The sequence below is a fragment of the Chanos chanos genome, chromosome 1, assembly GCF_902362185.1.
Source record: "Chanos chanos chromosome 1, fChaCha1.1, whole genome shotgun sequence".
NCBI classification, from domain to species: domain Eukaryota; kingdom Metazoa; phylum Chordata; class Actinopteri; order Gonorynchiformes; family Chanidae; genus Chanos; species Chanos chanos.
Genome location: NC_044495.1, coordinates 35,336,052 through 35,358,961, shown reverse-complemented (window position 1 = coordinate 35,358,961; position 22,910 = coordinate 35,336,052). Strand labels below are relative to the sequence as shown.

Here is a 22,910-nt window from a genome sequence, read left to right as displayed (position 1 = left end):
AATGCCCCCCTTTTTGCATAACACTTTGGCCATCAGCTGCAGTGTTTGTCTCAGTCATTGTATTCGTCCCTATCTCACTGTCTGCTTTGCAAAGCTCTGCCTTCAGCATCACATGTGAGTAATTGAGGATATTCATCAAGTAACCCAACCCATTCTTACATTATTCACCAACCGTGAAACGACATAGACATCTCACCATTTTTCCATTTCAGTCACATAGAACTGGCTTAGTCTATATCCTATTGCAAATTAATATGAGGTTATTACATGCTCCATAGACAGATGTGTTTGGAGCGCTTTCTAAAATAAAGTTCAAGTAAGAGTTAAAAAAATTAACTTTCATAACTGCTGATATGCTGACTGAGCCCAAATTTTATACATATACTCCTTTCAGCAAATATACGTGCAATTATCAATCACAGATTTAACAGAGGAGCTTATGATGTACCTGTAATAACTGAATGATATATATGAGGTTGATAGATAGATAGATGGATAGATAGATAGACAGATAGATAGATAGATAGATAGATAGATAGATAGATAGTATGAATCTCTAATGAGATCTGGGAGTGAAAGTGATGTTAAAGTGACGTGACATGAACTGTCAAAAAATCCAGTCTAGCTTCATTTCTCACAGAACCAGATATTTAAAGATAGTCATTGTCTTGTCTTCTGAATGACAGTTGGTATCTTGCTGGCAGAGTCTCTGAATGTATTTGTGACTAACAACGCTTAGTTCATTTTACATACTTTACTTCTTAGTTCCATCCTGCAGTTCTCATAGCAACTGGTATATGACATTTAGCACACACAGGGTTATGTTGGAGAGAATATGTCACTTTAAGTTGTGTATGTATTTGTGAGCAGTGACATGAGGCGGACTTGGTTAATCATGAGAATAATGTCTAAATAAAAAGGTGGCGAATAGCCAGTGATGTAGACAGTAGATATATATGGGCACCTGCTTTTTGATTCGGGACATTAATCATCTCCCTTGATGTGTACAACACCCTTATACGTTTTTTTTATCAGTGCACATTCAGAACCTCATTGTGCTCTCTCTCTCTCTCTCTCTCTCTCTCTCTCTCTCTAAATGACTGTACCTGAGTACATACTAAAGGAAAGGACTCTTCTGTTGTAGAGTATTTTATGAGGGTGAAAAGGGAGGTTTGCTATACGTTAAAGTACACGCTGATTAATATAATCAAGTGATGACATGGAAACTGTGAGCTCTTTAGTAGATAACAATGCACATTCCTAATATTTTGTCTTTATTACATGTGAACGTCATTCAGTTGGCCATGATAAGAGGCCATGACTCTGCTAAAGTGTGAGAGGACTAGAGACAACACTGTCCGAGACCTTGTTCGTTGGAATTGGTAACTTTAAGTTTAATTTGCAGTCGGACATGCTGGGCTGGACTTATCCGTGGCAGTGAGAAGATTGACAAGGGGTCAGAGATCAGGGGGATGATCCGGATGAGGATGTGGTGATTTGTGTCTGAGTGAGCAGAAGAGCTGTAGTCACTTTTCCAGCTCCATGTTGTTATATTTCTGTATGCTGCTTACTCCATCTGGGGCTGCATTATCTTTTCAAAAGATATCAGCAATATTTTATTAGCATCTTCTGTTGGAGCTTATTCACTGTGGACCTCTAATGCTGGCCAGCTGTTTTCAAAGCTGTATGGGGCAAAATGAAGGGAGGTAGGACTGGACGAATATCTTCATTTGTGCGGTTACCTCATAGGTCACCCTCGTTTCAGATACACAGCAGAAATCTCTTCCCTTCATATTGTCTAGTTCTCTCACGTCTGCTTCCTCTCCCTGGACATCTGTTTGGCATTTGAATGTCACTGTCATATTCTGGTCCTGGGTAGCATCGTAGACCCTGTTTGTTTGGGGTGTGTGTGTGTGTGTGTGTGTGTGTGTGTGTGTGAGTGTCGGGTAAAGCGGTTGCTGTGTTAAGCGGTGCCAACATGAGTGTGGTCCCCATTATTTATTCATGCTGGCCCTTATGAAGGCCTCTCATGGCTGCTGGGTACGGGGATGAAGCTCACATTACAAACGCGGCAGATCCACCATAATCTTGAACGGATTTGTATGCAATCAAAGAATCCACAATCAAGTCTTTGAGTCAGAGCTAATAGCGTGTCAGTCCCTTTTCTACGCAGTTTAAAGGCCCAGACAGGACTGACTACAATGGACACGGATTGGTTGTGGGAGCTAGGGATTGAACATTATCTGTTCAGAGAAAACAGCAGCGGTGAAGAGAAGGAGGCGTGTGTCTGCATTTTGTGTACCGCATGGGAATTTGCAGATGTATGTACAGCATAGACTAGACCACAGTGGAAATGAGGTGCACTACTAGTAAATGAGAGGACAAAACAAATTAACAAACAAATGACAACGACAACACAAAAATGGTGGTAAATTACATTAGGATTTTTTAAAGGTGTTAGGTGTTAGGTTTTAGGTTCACAGACTGTTTTATTTGTATTGGCCATAAATCCCCACGCTGTCCATCTTCTTATGTCAAGAACATTTGAAACTGTTCTTACCGTCTTGTGATTTATACATCGGTGGGCACAATCACAAGTTATTATTATATTCCAGAAACCTCAAAGAAAACTCTCATTTTGTTTTCATAATTTGGTGGTACAGTGATTGATATTTCCATAGAGACACTTACCATGCCCACAGATGGGTTTGTTTGTATATCAGTGGATATATTTGTGTGGGGGTATCATGCTTTGGCCTTTTCTGAAGGTTGTGGGTCATGTTAAAGCAGATATGGGTGCGAAATGGCACACAAAACGTGATAAAGGGCATAAAAGGTACATGATGGTTCTCTTATCAGTAAAGACAAAGCTGGTAAATACAGGTAAGGAGAGGTTGCAGACTCACAAAACAGACAGAATAAGCCTCTACATCTTCAGCCAGTATAACCTTGTAAGATGCACAGTTTAACCGCAAAGTCAAAGTGAGCCTGAATTTTTTTTGTGTTGCAGTCACCCCTGGAGGGTTTGCTCTGCTGTAACTATTGGCAGTATGCTGCACTGCTGGCTGGGACCCTACTGTGTGCCAGTAATCACCATGGAGGGCGTATTGGTTAATTATTACCGTGACTGATTAGTTAATCAATAAAGATGAATTTTAATTATAATGGTCTTCAGAGATATGGAGCACCAGTGATTATAACTGATAGGCAGATAAATGCACAAACACAGCTCCCAAAAAATGCAAAATAGAGGAATTCTGTGACTTGTATCAGTCTGGCAAGTACAAACTCACCGACTTATTATAAGGCAGGCTTATAATGAAAATGATGTCAGAAATGATAAGACAGTAAGACATAACAGTCCTAATTGACTTCTAATTGCTTTTGTCTTAACATGTTCTCCTAATACATTTTAATGCAGTATTGACCTTTGAAGTGGATCAGTAAGAATTAGACTAGTATTTAGAACTGGGAATAAGCTTTGATATGACTCTATGTTGTATGATGGCATCTCCTTTTCCCCACCTCCATATCATAAGCACTCCTGGCTTGGGGAGAGCTATGTGGAGACCCATGGCCCTCTTGTTATAATAGTAACCAATGTAAATGAAAGCAAGGAATCAGGGAAAAAGACCCCTCATCACAGCACTCAGGCTGAGTCTGAATAGATAGTGAATAGCAGTGGGTGAAAATGTAAATGGACTGAATTCAGATGTCTTGGTGGGTGGCATGAATTCCAGAGTTCAAACATTTGAGAATAATGGAACTTTGTTTCGCCTTATTCCATTGTTGTGTCCTTGTTGAGAATAACAGAAAATTACAGCTTGTCACTGATTATTCCATCTCTTATATTTTCCGTAAACTCTTGTTGTTGGGATGCATTCTGCAGGAGGGTTTCAGGCTTCCTACATTGTTCAAAAAAATGTGGTCCCTTTGATGTGACTTGATGTGGTTCTGTTATGTCCTAGTTGTAGACATACATGTGAAGGAGGTGTGGCAGAGGCACTGTTGTCACATGGCAGTGAGGAACTAATGAGTGAGCCTGACTCGACCCAGAGCACTGGAATGGGTACCCAGGTCCCAGTGTGCCCAGTTACTGTCGGTCATACTGTTCTGAGGCCAGAAAATCGTAACTGAAATGTGTATGTAGTGATTGTTATCGGGCTCATCGTGCAGTTGGCTATTTGGCTCTGAACATTGCTCTCGTTGGCAATTGGAGCAGACAGTTTTGATTACTGTCCTCTTTCTGTTTGAGAAGCCATATCTCTGTGTTTGGGAATCAGTGCTGAAGACTCACAGACATGCCTGATCCAGGTGTCACAATTATGGTCGTGTACGTGACAGAGATGTATGGTTTGAGTGTCAGAGAGCCATGTACAGGATCGACTTAAATGGTAAAATGTGGGGATTGTCCTTCAGATCAACCCTGTGACTGTGATGAGAAAGCCATACAAATGAGTCATAACCTGTCAGCGTCTCCAAAGCCCACTGTGCTGCGTGTATTCACATATGCATCACTTACATTATTCACACAGACACACACACACACACACACACACAAAAATATTCTATCTTGAGCATTATTGAGGCAGCCTAACCTGGTTCATCACTTGAGCTCCTGTTGCACAGTGACTCATAGATGCAGCAGATTGAATGAGGGAGGGGAGGTGGGATGGGGGGGAATAGACAATACATTTGGCAGAGCAAAGACGTCAGCTGGGAAAGGCTCAAATCAAAGGCTTTGTTTTACCGACCTCTCTGCCTCTCCGTGCTTCCTAGCTGGTGTGATTTTCTGTATTCTTAATGATCCTGAGCTACAGCATCAGCTGTGTGTAAAATGCAAGAGCCTCCCTCTTGATTTTATGTCACAATTATAGGAGTAAACATAAGGCCGGAATTTCAAGTAATGTGGAAAACAAAACAAAACAAACAGAAAGAAATATTAGCTTGTATCATAGTTCAAAATATTAAGATACCAAAGGTTATGTCACTGCATGTGGAAAATGGCTTTTGTGTAGCCATTCTGATACTTAACATTATTAAACAGAAGAATTACTTTGTTCTTGATGTGGAATATGCATCTGCTTTGGAGAGAAGCTGTTAAACTTGCAGAAATAAAGTTTCTTAGAAAATAGCTCATAGAACATGACTATCAATGAGCATGACATACCATAAATTCTTTGACAAATTGGTCAGAGCAGATAAGACTTTGAGCAATAGCATAAGTGGACGCTGACACAGCCATCAGATCATTAGCCACCAATCACAAATTTCTCCAGTGGCTGTAGACTATTTATAGAATCAGTCCATCACAAAATCCCTCAGGCTTGCCTGCATCGCACTGGATTCATTTGGTACTGTTCAGTTCCATTAGCATAAGAGACCCAGTATGAGAGTGGACTGGGTTCTGGTGATGGCCTCTGGCCAAAGCTGTAATGACACTGAGTGGTGCCATTAGTGTTTGAACCAGGGTCTGGACGATACCAAACATTTTGGGCCTGATACCAAGATCGATTTGGGTTCTCTTAGTCTCCTGATATATTGAGTGAAATTTTGGGGAAAAAAGTTGAGGAAACAAGAAATTAAAAGTTTTTATTTGTATAAGATGCTAAACAAGAACACAAACTTGAATTATTTAAATTGTTAAAAAAATATATCATTTTAATATTTTGATATTTTATTTTAATATTATTTTATTTTAAAATATCTTAATATGTATTGTTTTGTTTATTTTATTTGAAAGTTGTTTTTTTAACATTTTAAACAATTTTGAAGATATTTACCTGAAAATAAAACTGACTTCAACAGATAATATCATTTCTTCTTCAGTGTTTAGATGCTGTATGTATAACTTTTAAATATTGCCTGATAATGTTGATTACGCCATTATGAAACATCTCAGTGTGTGACATATCTCAACCACATGTCCATTCTCCATCTACTCCGTCACATCTCCACCCTGACACCATCCAAGTGATCCATTTACCATGTTTCCCTGTTGCTACTTGAATTGCTTATGAGGTTTTTTTCCCCAAATGTTTCTTTCAAAGCTTTCTAATAACAAGAGAGTGGAGTAACTGGCCAAGTTGTTTTGGAGTCAGCCTTGCGCATTTGTAAGATATTAATTATGGACATTGCTCTTGATCTCCTTGGCCTGAGACTGCAGACTACAGCTGCACAAAAGACTTGCCAATACTTGGCAAGTGGTCACTTTATCAGTATCAGATTAGTAATGACCTCAGTTCAGTTGTAGGTCCTGGACTACTGTGACATTTTGGTCTGCCTCTCGTGAGAAATGGTCAGATGGTTTTACTACATATATATACTGAAAATAAAAACTATAGCAGGAACTTTTTCAGATCCTAATAAAGTTTAATATATCATATTATTGATTAGATAGTCAACAAACACCACGGTGATGTGGTGAAATTGCTTTTTGGTTCTCTGAGGGCATTCATACCTATCTGTCCCGAAATGACTCAGTTGTCTCTAACCTGAGCTTTCAAGTATCGGGCCGTATTGAAGTGCTGAACTCAGCTGAATGCTGTGAGGAGATGATACACAGGGTGAGAGATACAAAAGAATTTGGAACACAGTGAATTTTGAATTTCTGCTAAACTACGGTGCAGCCTGTGACTGGTCAAAGGAAATGGTGCTCACTTACTCAGTAGACATTTTGCTTGATTTGTAAATCATGTGTAAAATGTGAACTCTGATCTTATGCCAAAGGCATTAATGAACAAGTTCCTTTAAGGTGAGTACATGATGTATGGGTGTGGATTCACTAAACAGACCTGAAGGATTAGCAAAAAGGTACAGCACTCTTATAGCGCCGCCAGCTACAACCAGTCGGGCCTCTCCCTGCCATGATTGGTTGTGTTCTTCAATTTACACTGTTTGGCATTTCAATTTCATTCCACAATGAAGACAGAGCATCTCTCATGCTTGTGAGAATGGGTTCCTGCCCTCTCTTGGCTCCACAATTAAATGGGAGAGCTATTTACTCCAAGGCTGAGATGGGAGGGAAAAGATGGAGGGAAATTTTCTTTGACACGTTATGAAATAAGAAGAGAAAACAAGAAAATTTGTTCAAATCAAGTTTGAAGTACTATGAAATATCAAAGATATGCTTGTTTTTAGTTTGTCGCTTTTCTTTTACGATGTTTTTTAGATATCATCCATTTATTATGTGTTCCTCCCTAAAGTTAATTGTGAAAGATTTTAAATAGCAAAGAACACTGACAGATGGTGACAGAGCTTTAATGTCCGTGCTGTATTTTCTACTCCTGGCTTTGTGGATGGCTTGCTTCAGTAGTAATGTTTCTCTCCATGGAGAGTGGCACTGCTGGAGGTGAAGCTGACTGACAAAGGAAGTCTTTACTGTCTTGGCCTTGAAGATGATTGTCTGTTCTTTCACTCATCCTTTAGTCATTACTTTATCTTCACTAATTAAAAAAGTTTACTCTCTTTTAAAGAGTGAGCTTCTTTGTTGAGCTTTTGTGCTGGGCGTCAGTATGATCATCAGTCAGAGTTGTGCAACTACATGTGTGAAAGTGCCATCAGTAAAACAGTCCAAAGTATGAGAACATTTAAAAAGCAGTCATGTGTTCAGTGTTTAAAACGTAGCTGGCATACCAACCTGTCAAAACCATGTTTTGTTTGAGTCATTTGAGTCAAGCCATTTTGATATGCACAGCATTATGATCTACCTTCTTCTGTTAAAAACCATGTCTCGACTGCAGGGCCTGATTTTGTTGTTGTAGATCCATTAATCAAGACTCCATTAATCAAAATTATTCTTGGCTTCATACTTAACTGCTCTCTGTGGGTTGAACTCTAGTCACAGCACTATTTCTTTACTGTGCACTCAAATCCTGTTGCATCATGTGGATCATATGACTTTATATCTGTTGTTAAATAAGATCAAATCTTCCCTAAATCAGAAACTTGGATCAGAGTCATTTAGCATTAGTGTGAATTTGTTTCATCGTTCCCATTATTTATTTAATGAAGTTGACTTTGGCTTCTTTTCTGCCTCAAACACCCACTGTTTATCCTACTGGGGCTCAGGTAGTCCAGCTGTGTTTGTGAGCTGTGAGTAACCTATGACAAAAAGCTGTTCATCTCTGAGCTCCTCTCCCAGTCTGTCAATAAGAGTTTCCACTGGCATTTCCACCACAAACATGGTCTGAGGTAACTCTGTGTCAGAGGGTCTCTCTGGGTTTCCTGTGTTATTTATCCACCTTGATTTACAAGATTTGCCCTCTGTCCTTCCACTATCCTGCATTCTTCCCCAGCCTGTTTTCTCTTCCCACCCTCCCACGGTCCCAATCGATCCGTGAAAAAAGTGACACACAGAAGGTCTTGGCATGCTGCAAAGGCTCCTAATGCTAATGAAGAATTGCATCAAATTGTGCTTCATAAGTATTGATAAATTTGATTGAATTGAAGTAAATTATGTTCTAGTGTGATGTGTGCCTTCCTCTCTATAGTGAGTTATGATAAAAAGCTGAAAAGATCAGGGATGCTGATTGACTATTAGAAGCCAAATGTTTGTTGTTCATTAGTCATAATCTGTTTGTAGGTGATGGTTAGGGGATTAACAGGGATGACACACTGTTTACATATTTGTTTCCATCAATAATGTTGGAACAATTCCTCTCATTTTTTGTGTGAATTGCAGTAACCTCTACGCCTTTACAAATTCCACTATAAAAATAACTTTAGCAGTTTTGATCCAGGCCAATTCAGCTTGCTGACAAAAATAAATGTGCAATTTTAAAGCAACACTGTGATGAAAAAGTATGAAATTGCATTTTGGGAGAAATGGTCACCTTACCACCAATGCCTCACATACTTAGTATCACCTTGATGTAAACGAACATAAAATGAACGCATACTGCTATTCCACCACAGCTGTTTCACAAACAGCCCTCTCCAATGTTTGGATAAATATTACACATCTATACAGACTTCTGTTCACATTTTTAAAAGCACAGCAATTTACTAGCATGTCAGCATTCATTTTCAAACAGATTTCTAATGGATATGTTCTCTCCTTCTTTCCTCATATTGACATATGTCATGTCCCTGACTGGATTAGTCATTATACCATTTCATCAGCTCCAGCCTTTTATCTTAAAATTGTCCCTCATTCTCGGCTGAGTTATTTTCGGAGGTTTAGCGCTCAGTTGCACTGTATCTCAGGACAATCCAAAATAGCACGCAGAAATCATCTCCATCCTCTCGACTGAGTGAAGTCATTGGCGTGAGAACCCACGGCCGTGACGACTGAAGTGGCTTTTCCATGTCGTTTCGAGGGCTTGGCTCCATCAGATTGGCAGCTCTTCTGAGGCGGGTTGTGTGATAAGGGTATGATAATGCAGATGGGGCAGGCTTGGCTCTCCTGTCCCTCACTGCTCACACTGTCACTGATAATACTGCGTAACGGAGACGGACTGTTTATAGAGGGGTTCTGAGAGCCTCCGTCTGGCCCGCGAACAGTAAGGTCCGTATTACTTAGGAGACATGCACAGACAGAGAGGGCTCAGTGCCATTCAGGGGAGCAGACTTTGCCACCGGGGATATGGAACAGAAAAGCAGGTAGTCATGTTATACAGCACAGTATGATGGCTCACAGCACAGCTTCATAGACTCCCATTACACCCTCAGTGTCAGTGTCAGCGTCAATATGGTAGGAATGCATTGCCTTCAAAATACATTACTTTCAATGTCTTTTGTAATAATTGTCGCCATGGAGACAGAGATCACACAGATCAAAAGATCTTAATGCCTGTTTAAAGGCAGAAAAAACTGTGTGTATCACAGCAAGGCAGTGCTTGAACCAAGCCACATCACATGTATGTGTGCATATGACGTCAAATGTCTGTCTTTGTGTATATAACTGTAGAGGTGTGATGTTATATGTATGTGTATGCATATGTCACAATCTGTGAGCAAAGACTGCGTCACAAATCATGTCATGCTGATTGGAAAGCATGGTGTCTTTCTCCATAATGCACCTGCACCGCAGTATCCTTGGGAATGAATGGTAGTCGGGATGGATAACTTTATTCATACTGCTGTGCCGCTCTCGTTGGTTTATTACTGCCTTTGATTGTGCTCCAAAAATTGAATCTGAACTGATAAATATGATCATAAGCAGTAGCCTATTTAAATGTGTTAGGTGGACAGCTTGAATCCTTTTCTCTTCCAGCGCTCCTGAAAAAGTCTCCCTCGTCTACTCTACATGCACCATGTGCAGTTCAGTTGAGCGAATATAGTCTGGCTGTGCTTGAGTCAGCTTAAGAATTAATGAAGCGAAATGTGACTCACAATCTCACAGTAACCCCAGCTCTTCTCATGAAGGTGTCTGCAAATGCAAATATTTTCATTACTCCTCTTATGACGGATTTAATTAGCAATCTGTTCACTGGAACAGTCTCCTCACAGTGATGGAGTGATGGTGAACAGAGCAGGGAAACAGCCAGAGTAAACAGTACCTGCTGGTTTCAGCGATGAGTCCTGACCGAATCGCTCGACCCCTGTCATTTACATGAAGTCATAGCATCGGCTTGTTATAGTTTCTTATTGTGTTATCCTTTTTCTTAAAATAGAGAAGTAATCTAGCACCGGTCACTAGCTCAAGGCAAAGAAAATCTAGGCTGTAAAAAAATAGAAATGTATCAGCTCAAATGTATCACGCAGGTACCTGTGCATCATCAAAGTATCCTAAAAATTTGTCAAGTTAAAAACGAATCTAACCAAGCAGCTGACAGATGCAAAATTAATTAATTCATAAAATAAGCCCTCCCAAGTTTTAATGTTCCTTTCAAGTGCCTGGAGAAAGAGAACAGCAGACTTCACCAACGAATCGCTCACACTGAAGTCCTGGTAATGTTAACATGTCACTAATATTAGCCTGGGGACCATAAACACCATACTTTTCCTCTTGTTGTAAACTCATGTTTGCCAGATTGGTAAAGGTCTTTAAAGGCTGTACATCATCTTTATGGTCTCCATTTGGACACATTCTGTTTTTTACAGAAGCATTTCACTTGTGGTAGAGAATCCACAGATGCTCTCCAATTCAATTGGTCAGCTCGAGGCAAAGCCCAGCATGTTCATTGTGATCACTGTTCTATTTGTGTGAACTTGCTACCAAGCCATTAGAGATAAAGTCGAGTTAGAATCGTCCATTGAAAACAGCTTTGCTATCTCCCAATATTATATTCCTTACAAATATGTTTTACAATGACACATTTGCTCTGACTGAGGGTGATGAAATATCAAAAGGCATGCAATTTTATGTTCGTATGTCAAAGTACAACAAACGACTGTGGCATCAGAAAGCTGTGTGATGATAAATAAGAGCAGGAATAAACAGCCACTGGTTTTGTGGACAACCTGAATGGCATTTTGATGCAGAGATAAACTTTAAAAGAGATTGTGAGGTAGACCTGGACTGAAAATGGCACAGCAGAAATGAGAGCCTTTCAGGCACATTTTCACTGTCTTGACAAGGTCCACTGGTTGCAATGATTTCCCAGTCAAGCAAAGTGAAGTACAACTTTTTCCTCATCATTTTCAAGTGTTTTTGTGCAATAAAGTTGATGAATATATACATTTTGAGAGTTGTATTCACTGTATATGAGTGTCATGAACATAAAGAACACTCCAGAAAATTGCAGGGGAAAAGCTGGCAGTAATGGCATGGTAGTAAGCAAAGGGGCGTAGAATTCAGTGGATTGTGGGTTTTAGCTTGAGGCGCGACGACTCCCTAAGCAAAGCACTTAACCTCAAGGTTGGTCAAGTGACAACATACCAGCAATATGACATTATTTTACTCTGGTTGGTGTAGATTATATAAACACCACAGAAGTGTTAAAAATGACATTGCTTGAGTTATTTTAACGATGGCAAATATGGTGTGTTGTGCTGAATGAAAAGATGGAAGGACACTGGGGTATAAAAGCAAGAAGACAACAAAGGAGACAGCCTCGGGAATAGATTCGTAAAAATGAAACAAAAAATGAGAGAGAACAAACACTCTTTTGAATTTTGTCCTCCTTAGTCAGTGCAAGCATGGTTGTTGTTTGAGTATCTGCACAAGAGGGCAGATTTTTTTTTCTGTTTTGAAGACTGCCGTGGACAGCTCTCTCAATGGAATCTACGGCTGCTCCCTTCTGGGAACCCAAGTGGCATTGCAGCATTGCTCATGGGACAAAATATCCTACTCCCATGTCTACCCCCTGTCTGGTGACATCAGATACCACTACGGCACTGGCATTTCAACTGCCCCACTGCTGAAGGCAATGACAAGTAACCCAACACAACCAGAACAGAGAGAGTGAGAGAGAAGGAGAGAGAGAGTAGGAGAGTGAGTACTTGACCATGAGACGTCAGATAAACAGAGGACTGACTGGTTTCTCTAACCCCTTACTGGTGGAGGAGGGTTTTCCGGCTGGATGTGTGGGTGAGCTTCCTGGTGGACAATAGCCAAGCACGGTCATGTTTACTCTGAGAAAGAGGAATGAGTCAGTGAGACATTATAGGACTGGTTTCAGTTTCAGTGGGTTTTTGCGTGTTTGTTCATTGTAATGTATTCCTCAAATACACCTGGAGGCAGATTTTACTGAGATCATTTCAAGTTGCAACAGATCAGCTCACTTGTCATTCAGAAATCCATGGTGAGAAGTACTGTGTGCTTCACGTTTGATTTTGTACTGTTCTCTTCTGTGGTTTGCTATAAACTGTCTCTAATAAGGATAGGTTACAACTGAAGTTTCTGGTGTGCATGGGGAGATACACACCAATGGTTGAGGTTATTGTACTGAATTACTGTGAAGAGGCTATAGTTAACTGCAATGTATCTGTGTAGAAAAAATTTGCTGTTCCAGTCTATCACTCTGGTGGTCTCACAGCAGGTTTTTAAGAGGGTTTTCCCATAAAATATATCTATTTTGAGCTCTGCAAAGTTTCTTCATTGTGTGTGAACTGAGAGTCAGTAGATGGAAGATTCTTAAATATGACATCAGAAAAAGCATATTGCTGTTTTTGTCTGAATTGACTGAGGATAGCAACAGGAATGCCCCTCATATTTTTTACGATCATAAACAACTTGGTAATCACATAGCATTCAAACAGGTTTAATGCAATGCAAGTGTATGGAGACAAAGGCAGACTGTATGTTTTGTCAGGCTCAGCTGGTATCAGGGGGCTTGTTGTAACTGTCAAAAACTGAAATATGGTCTCTGAACTTCCACCCCTCTTACTCAGACGTAGTGCTGTGAATGGAGATGACCTTGTAGAGCAGGAACATGACAGCCTAAAGGTTTCTCCTACACTGCTTTTAAATGCACAACTCCACTGGAAATCTTTAAATAGAAGTGACCTTCGACTTCCACACACTCGCTTGCCAAGTAGATGTTTTTAGACAATCTGTTTTGGAGTGCTGTTGAAAGACACCAGCTGCTCTGCATTTTGATAATATTGAGACTAATATTTATTCCACTTATAGTTTGGCTGAAAGCTGTCCATTGGAGGTCAGGATTTGTTTTTGAAATTTTGTTTTTTTTTTAAATAGCCATTCATAATCAAATGTCCTGCTGTCAGAAGTTAATATTAACCTCAGCCAAGGAAAACTTCCTGGCTTTAACCTTTTTTTTTTTTTCCAGAGCGACTTGGCAAAATCAGCAGTGCCACGTTTAGGAAATACTTCAGAAAGTATAGAATTAACTATTGAACCATTGCACTATGATCACTAAGGACATGTAAAAGATTTTTTTAAATGCATTACTCTGAATAATGGCTATAAATCCTCAAGGAGAAGAAACAGATTGGTTTATATTTTACTCATTTTAGCTCATGTTCAGTGGGCACCCAAGTCATGTTACACATGGCCACGTTTATGCAAATTACATTCTCCGTTATTTTGTGGTGGAGGACCAAAGTCTTGCTCTTTGCACTCTTGGATGAGTGCACTCTTCAGCCAATCAAAAACTGCAGTGGCGTGTTGATATGGAAACCAGCTGGACTTTTGTGCCCTCCAGGACTGGATTTTGGTACTCCTTGTCTAGAGAGTCAATGCGTTAATCTTAAAATTGGCTCAGTGCTGACACCAGGTTCTCAGTACAGTTGCTTGATGGGACATCATAGTAATGAGCGTCTCTCTGTTGCATCAGGTTTCGCTGGCGTTACTGGTGGGAGTGATTGTGTTCTTGTTTAAAGGTATCTGTTTTAAGCATGGGCAAAATGGCCAAATAAGCAATACCTTGATGTTTTCACTCATTCTGGTGACAAGAATATTTATGATATATTTATATAATGGATGGACGAACAGGGTTTATGGTTTGAAAGCTCACAGGGTCTGTCATGTGTCTTTTCTGATTTTCACAGCAGAGCAAGCAACAGAGCTGATATACATCAGTAATTCAAATTCTTTATTGTACATATGTTACATATAAACAAACAAAATGAATGACCATGGAAAAAAACCCAAACAAGTACAAATATGTGAACAATGAAATTATGTTTGAGTTTATATAGCAAATGCAAACATCTTGCTTATGTTGGTTGAAAACTCTCTGCCTTTATCAAGTAACAGCTCATTTGTTTCTTTTTAGCAAGTATTTCCTGAGGCTTAGAGCGATAGTAACTGTTTGAGAGAGATCTGACAGCTGCGTCTTCAACTTGCATAATCCTCCAATTTTCTCACCTTAAGGCATCATTTTAGTTATGGTGGTTTACATGCTGTCCCCATGGTTACAGGACTGCTCTGATACGCCTTAAGCTCTTGAATTTGACTTGCCAAAGTAGAATGTTGTACACAGAGTTATAAATTCCATTCAGCATTATGTTTCTCTCATTTAAAAAGCCAAACAATGAAGTAATGAACTCTAAAAGATGATAAAGTGATAAGTCTTTTTTCTTTCATTTTAAGGATCTTTCCTGTCTTGATGCTAAATGCTTCTTTGGACAGATGCTCTAACGTTTTGTGGTGTACCAAAATGCTCCAGTTGTCAAGTATAATTTGCCTGGCAATGCCGTCAAACATTGTTGACATTACAACCTACGCCGTGCAAGAAACTTTCCCCTGTGATTTAAGTCACTTATTTAGCAACCATTGTCTACTGTCAGACTAAATCAGCTCAAACACAGATGTATACACAGGGAAATGTTAAAAGTATGATATGTTTCGTTGAGGGTATGAACATGAAGAGACATGAAGAGAATGCTTTTAAGAAGCACATTCACTTTCTGTTACCATTGGAACAAAGAAATTGCATCACTTTCATATTAAGTTTACAAAAGAATGTGGTGAGACAGGTGTCATTGTTGTCATATTTGTTCAACTTGCACACTGATCACAGAGAGTTAGCACAGAATGTTATTTCATTTTTAACAAGATGGAACGTTCTAGAATTTGCATCATTTACTTGAGATACTGGAGAGAATGGGGCAATGCTACTTTACTGATGTTTGCCATGTCCCGTTGCATGCCCTTGCTGGTGATGTAAATCCAGTTTAACATTGGAGTAAAAATATGGAATGACTGACTTAGGTTAATAAAGTTGTTGTTTTGTGTCTGAAGTCCTTTGAGACAGTTCTTCGCATCCTGCATGTGCTTGAGAAAGTCCTGGGCACTGGGCAAACCTGCTTCTTAACTGATACATGTTTATATATATGTGTGTGTGTTGGAATAATGTCCATGTTTATGTGGCTCAACTCTGTTTTTCTCTGGTCCACAGCCATAACCAGAGGACTACCACATTCCGGCATCCCGTGACTGGACAGATATCCTCCGACAACTTTGATTTCATTCTCCAGGAAGAGTGAGTGTCTTTCCAAATTTCAGCATTGTGTTTCTTTTCTCACCTCTGTTTTATTTGATTGATTAAATGTATGTGAAGGTACGGCAAGTGTTGTTTATAAAATAAACCAGTCACAACATCATTGTACAGTCTTGGTCTCAGTGGAGCAGAGCATGTGGATTGACTAGGAGAATTCATTCACTTTCAGGGAGCCCAGAATGATCTCAGGGCTGGGTCAGCATCAAATCTCTGAATGCTTAAAAATATCCATTATTGTAAATGCGTAACGTGGCTCTTAATGATGTACAATGGTCAGATCGGACAGTTCTGATGCAAGAATACACTCAGCATCGTGCATGTTGCAATGCAGAGATGAATATGCTATCTGATAAATGTTTGATGAACTTCTTAGCCGTGTCTCAAATGGCATTCTACATACTTGTTCTTGAAGTATGTAATATACAATAAACTGTATAAACTTATTATTATTATTATTATTATTAACTGTTTATTAGGATAGCCTATGTTTAAGTATGCAATTGTTTAGTATGCTTTTTTTTCGGTCATATACACCTCAAATTCCATGTTGAATCTAGAAATTCACTCGCAGCATCAAGTTCATACTGCACGTTTTCTTTAATGGCTAAAATTAGTTTTTTGGTTGCTGCTGGCACATGCACTTTCATGTTTGTTTATTGGAAAAAGTACATAGAAAAGAAATTCAGATGCTCAAATGATACATCTGAGGGTGACACTGATTATTGGAGAGGTCCAAGTCATGTCGCAGCACTGTGTTAAGTCAGATATTGAAGAGCTGATGTAGCATTTTGAGAGGGATGCCATGGGGCAGTGTTAGGCTATAAGCCTGGGGTCATCCAGCAGTGCCGTGTTAGAATCTAGTGTCATGAAATAATATTGTTTATTAACTTTGACTTCATGGCAGGTTGTTAATGATTATAATGCTGTGACAAATCATTTCATTATTACTGGGATGTAATGTAACAGTCTTGTGATAGGAGTATGATATTATGGATCAGTTGTGGATTTGATAATAAGGTACAGCTGTATAGATTTAATACTGTGATGTCATTGAGAGGTGCTGCATTTTGATTATGATGTCATGGAGCACTGTATGATGTAAGGCATTGCTAAGTGATGCTATGTTATGCCATCGTAAGAGGTGATGATATTTGACAGCAGAATTGTATGATTATGATATCATCAGTGTTGGGCAAGCAACTTGGAAAGTGTAGTGAGCTAAGCTACCAGTTACTCTACATTAAATCAAGCTGCACTACACTGAAGCCACCCCCAGAGAAATGTAGCAAGCTGAGCTACACCAACATGGCAAAAGTGGTTTACTACATCAGAAACTACTTTTTTTGTTTATTTTTTAAAATTGAACCAGCTTCATGTCATGTCAGTGCTATCTCAGTGATTAATCTAATTGTCAGTCAAACAGATATGCAGTGAAAAACTGTTCAGTTCAGTGCTTTAATAAACGGTAACCCATGATCGTTACTCTCACTGCTCCAAAACCAGTTTGGCAACAAAAACAAACAAACAAACAAACAAAAAAACATGTCCCCCACATAATAACAAAATGGGTCAGTTCCTCTCTGTCCTTAACTTTACAGGTTCCCTCTGCCATCTTTCTATCAAGTAAACCCAAGCTTGTGTGTTTGTATTCCCTTACTCCCCTGTTGTTGGCATCAGCCCAAGGATTGGTACGTGTGTCACCGTCATATGGAAGTGCTTCTGTGGCTACGCATATACAGAGCCCATCTCCAATTTAGAAATTCTCTGCCATATATGTCCGTGTATGGCGGTGGCATCACATACTGATCCTTAGTTTTATTTCAGACCGCAGCAGAAGGACCTGCTGTGCTTGAGCTGCAGAAATGCTTGGGAAAATGTAGCTTGTGTCTACGGTACTGCACTACTTGATCAGTAAAGAGCTTCACTGCTGAAAAGCTATTTTATTTCAGAAAACAGCGAAGTAACCACCGCGCTACTGAGAAATGTCGTTAAACTAGTTTCGCAGCTACTTCTAGCGACGCTACTGTCCAACACTGGATATGACTGATGCCCTGAGTGGTGATATGTTATATTTATGACATATTTATGATACAGTAGGCAGTATTCATACCTTTAATGTCATAAAGTAATAGAGGGATTAATCATAAGGCATTAAAGTGTTATGATGTCAGAGATCAGATTTGTATGGTCACAGACAGTGATTTCTCATGGTTTCTCTATTGGTCAGTATTCAAAGTGTAAAACAATTTTTGGTTTGCCTGAGTGATCGTTCCTTTCTTGATAACCTGAAGCTCTGGTTAGTGTTTCTCATACCATCTGGCTTTCACATCTACAGAGCTGAAATACAACTGGAAGGTGATGTCTCTGCCCTCAATTCCCATCCTCCCCTGTGACTTGCCCCCTAATTATGGAGGCAGAGCACATCACATGAGAAGACAGACAACTGAAAAGTGACCTTGGTTCACCTTGTTGTGTTTGTCGGCTCTGTAAACAAATTCACACTTTCTTGCTCTTTTTTCCCCTCGCCTTTTCTTACCTAAACAATCACTGACTTATCCTGTCAAGAGCCAAGAAATGTTTAATGTTTTGTTTTAATGCTGCAAATACATGGCGGAGGGATTTAAAGGACTTGTGCTCTCTCTCTCTTAGCTCTTTTACATTTTGCCTGCTTCGATTGGTTGAATGATTGATTGATTGATTTATTGATTGAAAATGTTTTTTCTGGAGGCTCCTGTGTTAAATTTGACTCACATTTCAAGTATGGCTTTGACCAATCACCCCTCGCAACCCCCTACACCACCCCAAAAGGAAAGACAGGTGTAATTGCTGTTAGTTACGTACATGCCAACAAAAAAACAATTTTAACAGTTTCTTGTTGTTTCTTCATTCCTAAATGATGAAACTCCAGATATAAGTTTCCAGAACTTTCCGTGAAAATAACACCTGCCGGCTTCCCCTAACTCCACTCCAACAGCAGCAGCAGCTTTGGTTAAAGTTGAACTGACAGAGAACAGGCCACTCTGTGTGTTGGCTGAGAACAGGAGGTCACATTCCCTTGCCATGCTATGATGGATATCTCTCATTAACAGATATGTGGGTAGACAGTGATATGCTAGGCAGAGGATGAAGTATGTGCCACAGGTTCTCAGCATGCACCTACAGTTGGCACCTCACTGGAAAGTGCTTCAGCCCTCATGCGTGTGCAAATTGTCCCACAGTCATCCACAGTGAGTGATATAATGATGTTGTCAATCACACAGTCAGGGATTAGAAACTTTGACTGATGAACATTCCTTAGTGTTTGTTTTGTGATACTTTATTGCACTGCGAGTTAATACTGTAAAGTTTGATTAGACTGTACTACTCTTTGGTAGGAGACTGTACGTGAACTCCTGGGGGAGTTAACCTACTCTATCAAAGACATTAAGATTGTGCAAATCATTGTGGATATTGTGTTTGACAGTGGAGTGTTATCTCTGAGTCTTGTCTCTTGGCCAGACATCCTGCGATGTATTTAAATAAAGGATCATTTTGAGCACCGTGCAGAATGCTTAACCACTTAGTGAGGGAGGCATGATCTCTCAGCATTGGTCGCACAGCTGAAACTCCATCTCCGAATGCCGGCACTGAGTGCTGTCTGAGGACCTGGGTGATTGCAGGTCTAATGGGGCTGATACAGGCATAAGTGTCTGGATTTCGTAGCTGCATGGACCCTTGGCCTCATAGAGGGCTGATAATGTGTTTTCATGACTTCTTTCAGTCAAGCCCTTCATGCACTGTCTGTTTAGCTTTTTGTTTCTTTAATGCTCTCGTTCTTCTCCATTCATTTTATGTTCCCCACTTTTAATGGGACATTAAGGATGAATAGAAAATCTGTCTTTTTTGGAGCTTCAAAACACTCCCTCTCTGAACTTCCCAGCCTCTACATAGGTGTTGAAATCTCTCAACTTAAATTTTAATTCCAGTTCAGGGGATTCTCCCTTTTGGGAACCTTTACCTTAATAAAGACGTTTAATAAACACCTTTTCATGTCTGAATGTTTTAGTTACTGAAGAAAACTCTACCAATGAATAACCACAATCATTCTCAGTTTTTGGTGAATATCAGGTTTTATCAAAGTTGCTTGCTGTGGCTTGGTTGGTTAGGTGCTCACCTCACAGTTTCAGGAGTTTGAGCCTGGCTGAGCCACGGTTGACGTCAGCAAGGGCATGCGGTCAAGTACAGTGCTACACTGCCACATCCAAAGTCCCTGTAAAGGGCACCGCCTTAGCCCGTATACAAAAAAGGGGAGTCCCTGGTGTAAAACAGGAACAACCAAGTTGCTTATCTACATTAGATTTCCCTGGTTTAAAACTTTTCCCTCTTTGAAGCTCCATGTTTTTCACTCTGATTTAGTAGTTTGTTGTTGTCCAACACCCACGCAGAATTGGTTTATGGGTCTAAGAGATTAGTCACATTTAATCATTTTTTCTGTAGTTTTAGTCATGGTTTTTAAACAATGACGAAACACAGCAAAGTCTCTTACAAAAAAGTATCAAAGCAATGGGCTGGAAAGTCTTCATGACGTGTTGTTAATGTGTAGGCTAAAGGCTGTAAGAATGATGGGGATCAATAATCATTACATAATAGTACCCAGCACTGAAAGGAAAAAAGTCCAAATCAAAGAGGCTTAATTAAATCATTTTAGTCTGCAGGAAGCTCTGAAGCATCCTTAGTCATCAAGCAATGTTTTCTGAAACATCTGAATTAAATTAGTTGATATTTACCAATTTTCCCTATAAAAGCACCATAGAAGACTTTGAAATGTATCTTATTTCACAACAAAGAGCCACAAATGTAAGTAATCATGTCCTAACAAAGTTAGCAAATTTTGCATGACAGGCCAACAGAAATGAGAACCAATACGGCAATACCCTAATTACCACTGCATGGAGTATGATCACAGTCTTTATGCCATTCTCTGACAGAACGTAATGACAGCAGTCAGACCACGCAGAACTTGCACAATTTCTGTGCGATGAGTACTAGACAGTTTATGAAAAATCTCACCCACTCGAAAGTTGTCTTCTATTGTAATTACGTGAATTGGAGAGAAAATTATATGATCAGTTACTGATCCCTGAGCACAGCTGAACTCATTAAGAGTTGACTGTGGATTAATCGACAAGGCTTATTTGCTTGCAGTGGGCACTTTATTGTTTCTCATGGATACAGTATTCTTGACAAAAAAAAAAGAAGAAGAAGAAGAAGAAGAAGAAGAAGAAGAAAAAAAACCCTGATGTAAATAATAGAAGATAAAGATAAAACATGGCTGCTCCCCATGGAATAGATGCTCAGCGTGGATTGTATTTTAGACAGTTTTCACTGCTTTTTCAACTCATACTACAGAGTTGCTGTCTTAACGATGGAGCTCCCTTAGAGATCCCTGAGTAACAGTTTTGGCAATTACATTTAATGAGAGCTCTTTTAAGCTCTGCGTTTCTGATTTGAAAGGGTTTGAACGTGCTCTTATCTTTCAAACACTTCAAATAGGGCCCAGCTGGGGAATTTCATAGGCCCACATTACCCCTGCCTTTCAGCCTCGCTCAAAAAATGCATTACAGACAACACAGAAGGTTACATGACCACGTGCAGTGGGATTTGTTGGTGATGCAGTGGGACCAGAAGATGAATGAAAAGTGAAATCAAATTTGAGGGAAAAGTGTGGTGTTTTTGTCGGCGCTCTGATATTGTTTTTCTCACTGTAGGGACTCAAACACCAGAGCTCTCTTGTTTTTCCAGCAGGATTTTTTGTCATGTCTGGAGACTGAAATTGAGCTCTTGACCTGAAAAAAAGATTGAAGAATGTGAAGAACGATTTAAAATAAATAGCCTGCTTTTTCATGCCTCATCTTCACGCTTTACCTGTATTGTCTCTCAAGCAAAGTATAGGTGACAGTTATGCAAAGTCTGGCTTAAAAGAGGCGTGTAGACCAGGTGAACTCAGAATTTACATACACATTTCTTTGCATCCACGCTCTGAATTAACGATGTACAAATTAGACACAAGCCCGTAAGCCTGAGCACTTGTAAATGTGTGAGTGTCAGCGGCTGTGGGTGGAGGTTGTGTTATCCGTCTGCTCTGTCTATAAAGAATGCATTATAGATGCATGTTATCAGTACATCGGGGGATGTAATGAACATAATGAAAAGGTTAGAAAAGAAGAATTAACAGGGACGCTAGGTTCTGTGGTGCAGCCCAAAGTGACTCACAGAGTGCTGTAATAAATGATATGAACATTGCATTTGTGTGACAGTGTTAATTAAAAAGATTTGTCTAGAGTCTGGTTAGTGACGCAGCTGGGATGGAACAACGCTCAGCTGCTCTTTCTTCTCTCATGCCCGTTTTCTGCTCCTTCTCAAAGTCTCTCCGCATTCTCCAGGCAGTATCAGCATGGGACGCCAGGATAGCTACTGTCATATGAATCATCTGTATCATAATACACAGGAGTATTATTTTTAGAATGAAAGCCAAAACTCTGTCTCCTTAAAGTGTATGAGGTGAATCTCGATGCAGTCTGGACTTGTCACTTTGAACTGGTTTGCACTTAATGTATTATTGTTTTAGCCACATGTGCGTGTTCAATCCATCTAACCTTGATTCACTTCGTGTCTTATTTGTACCTCAGTGTGTGTAGACATTGTAGAATATTGTTTGTGTACTTTAGTGTGTGCTGTGAACTGTTTGCTTACTAATGTTTTGCTCTCCTTGTCAAAATATGCCAGTCAGACTGAAACCTGTTCTTTGTTCTGAGAATCCATATGGGTGTTTTCCCTGTTTTCTACCTGGTCTCTGTTTTCTCCCTTTTCTACTTTCATCAAATGGACTGAATAGCTGATATGTTAGAAATGTTGAAATATCACATCTTATGTTTTCACCTCAATATTTCAGTTAATAAAGTCGCTCTCAACTCTCGTTTAACGTAGCTTTTTGATTGCAAACTTTTGGTTCATGGTAAAATGGTAAAATAATTGAGCTACGTGCACAAACTCTTAAAATGAGTTCTATCCTCAAAGAAT

The 22,910-nt window shown here is 39.7% G+C and overlaps 1 protein-coding gene across 1 annotated transcript in view; it reads left to right on the top strand.

The window, feature by feature from the left end:
* The window catches only part of plekha7a (pleckstrin homology domain containing, family A member 7a), an 80,109-nt gene that overhangs the window by 27,483 nt on the left and 29,716 nt on the right, over window positions 1–22,910 (top strand). Inside the window, exon 4 of the mRNA XM_030772698.1 lies at window positions 15,750–15,833. Within this exon, the coding sequence (XP_030628558.1) occupies window positions 15,750–15,833 (84 nt within the window). The remainder of the gene's footprint in view (window positions 1–15,749; window positions 15,834–22,910) is intronic.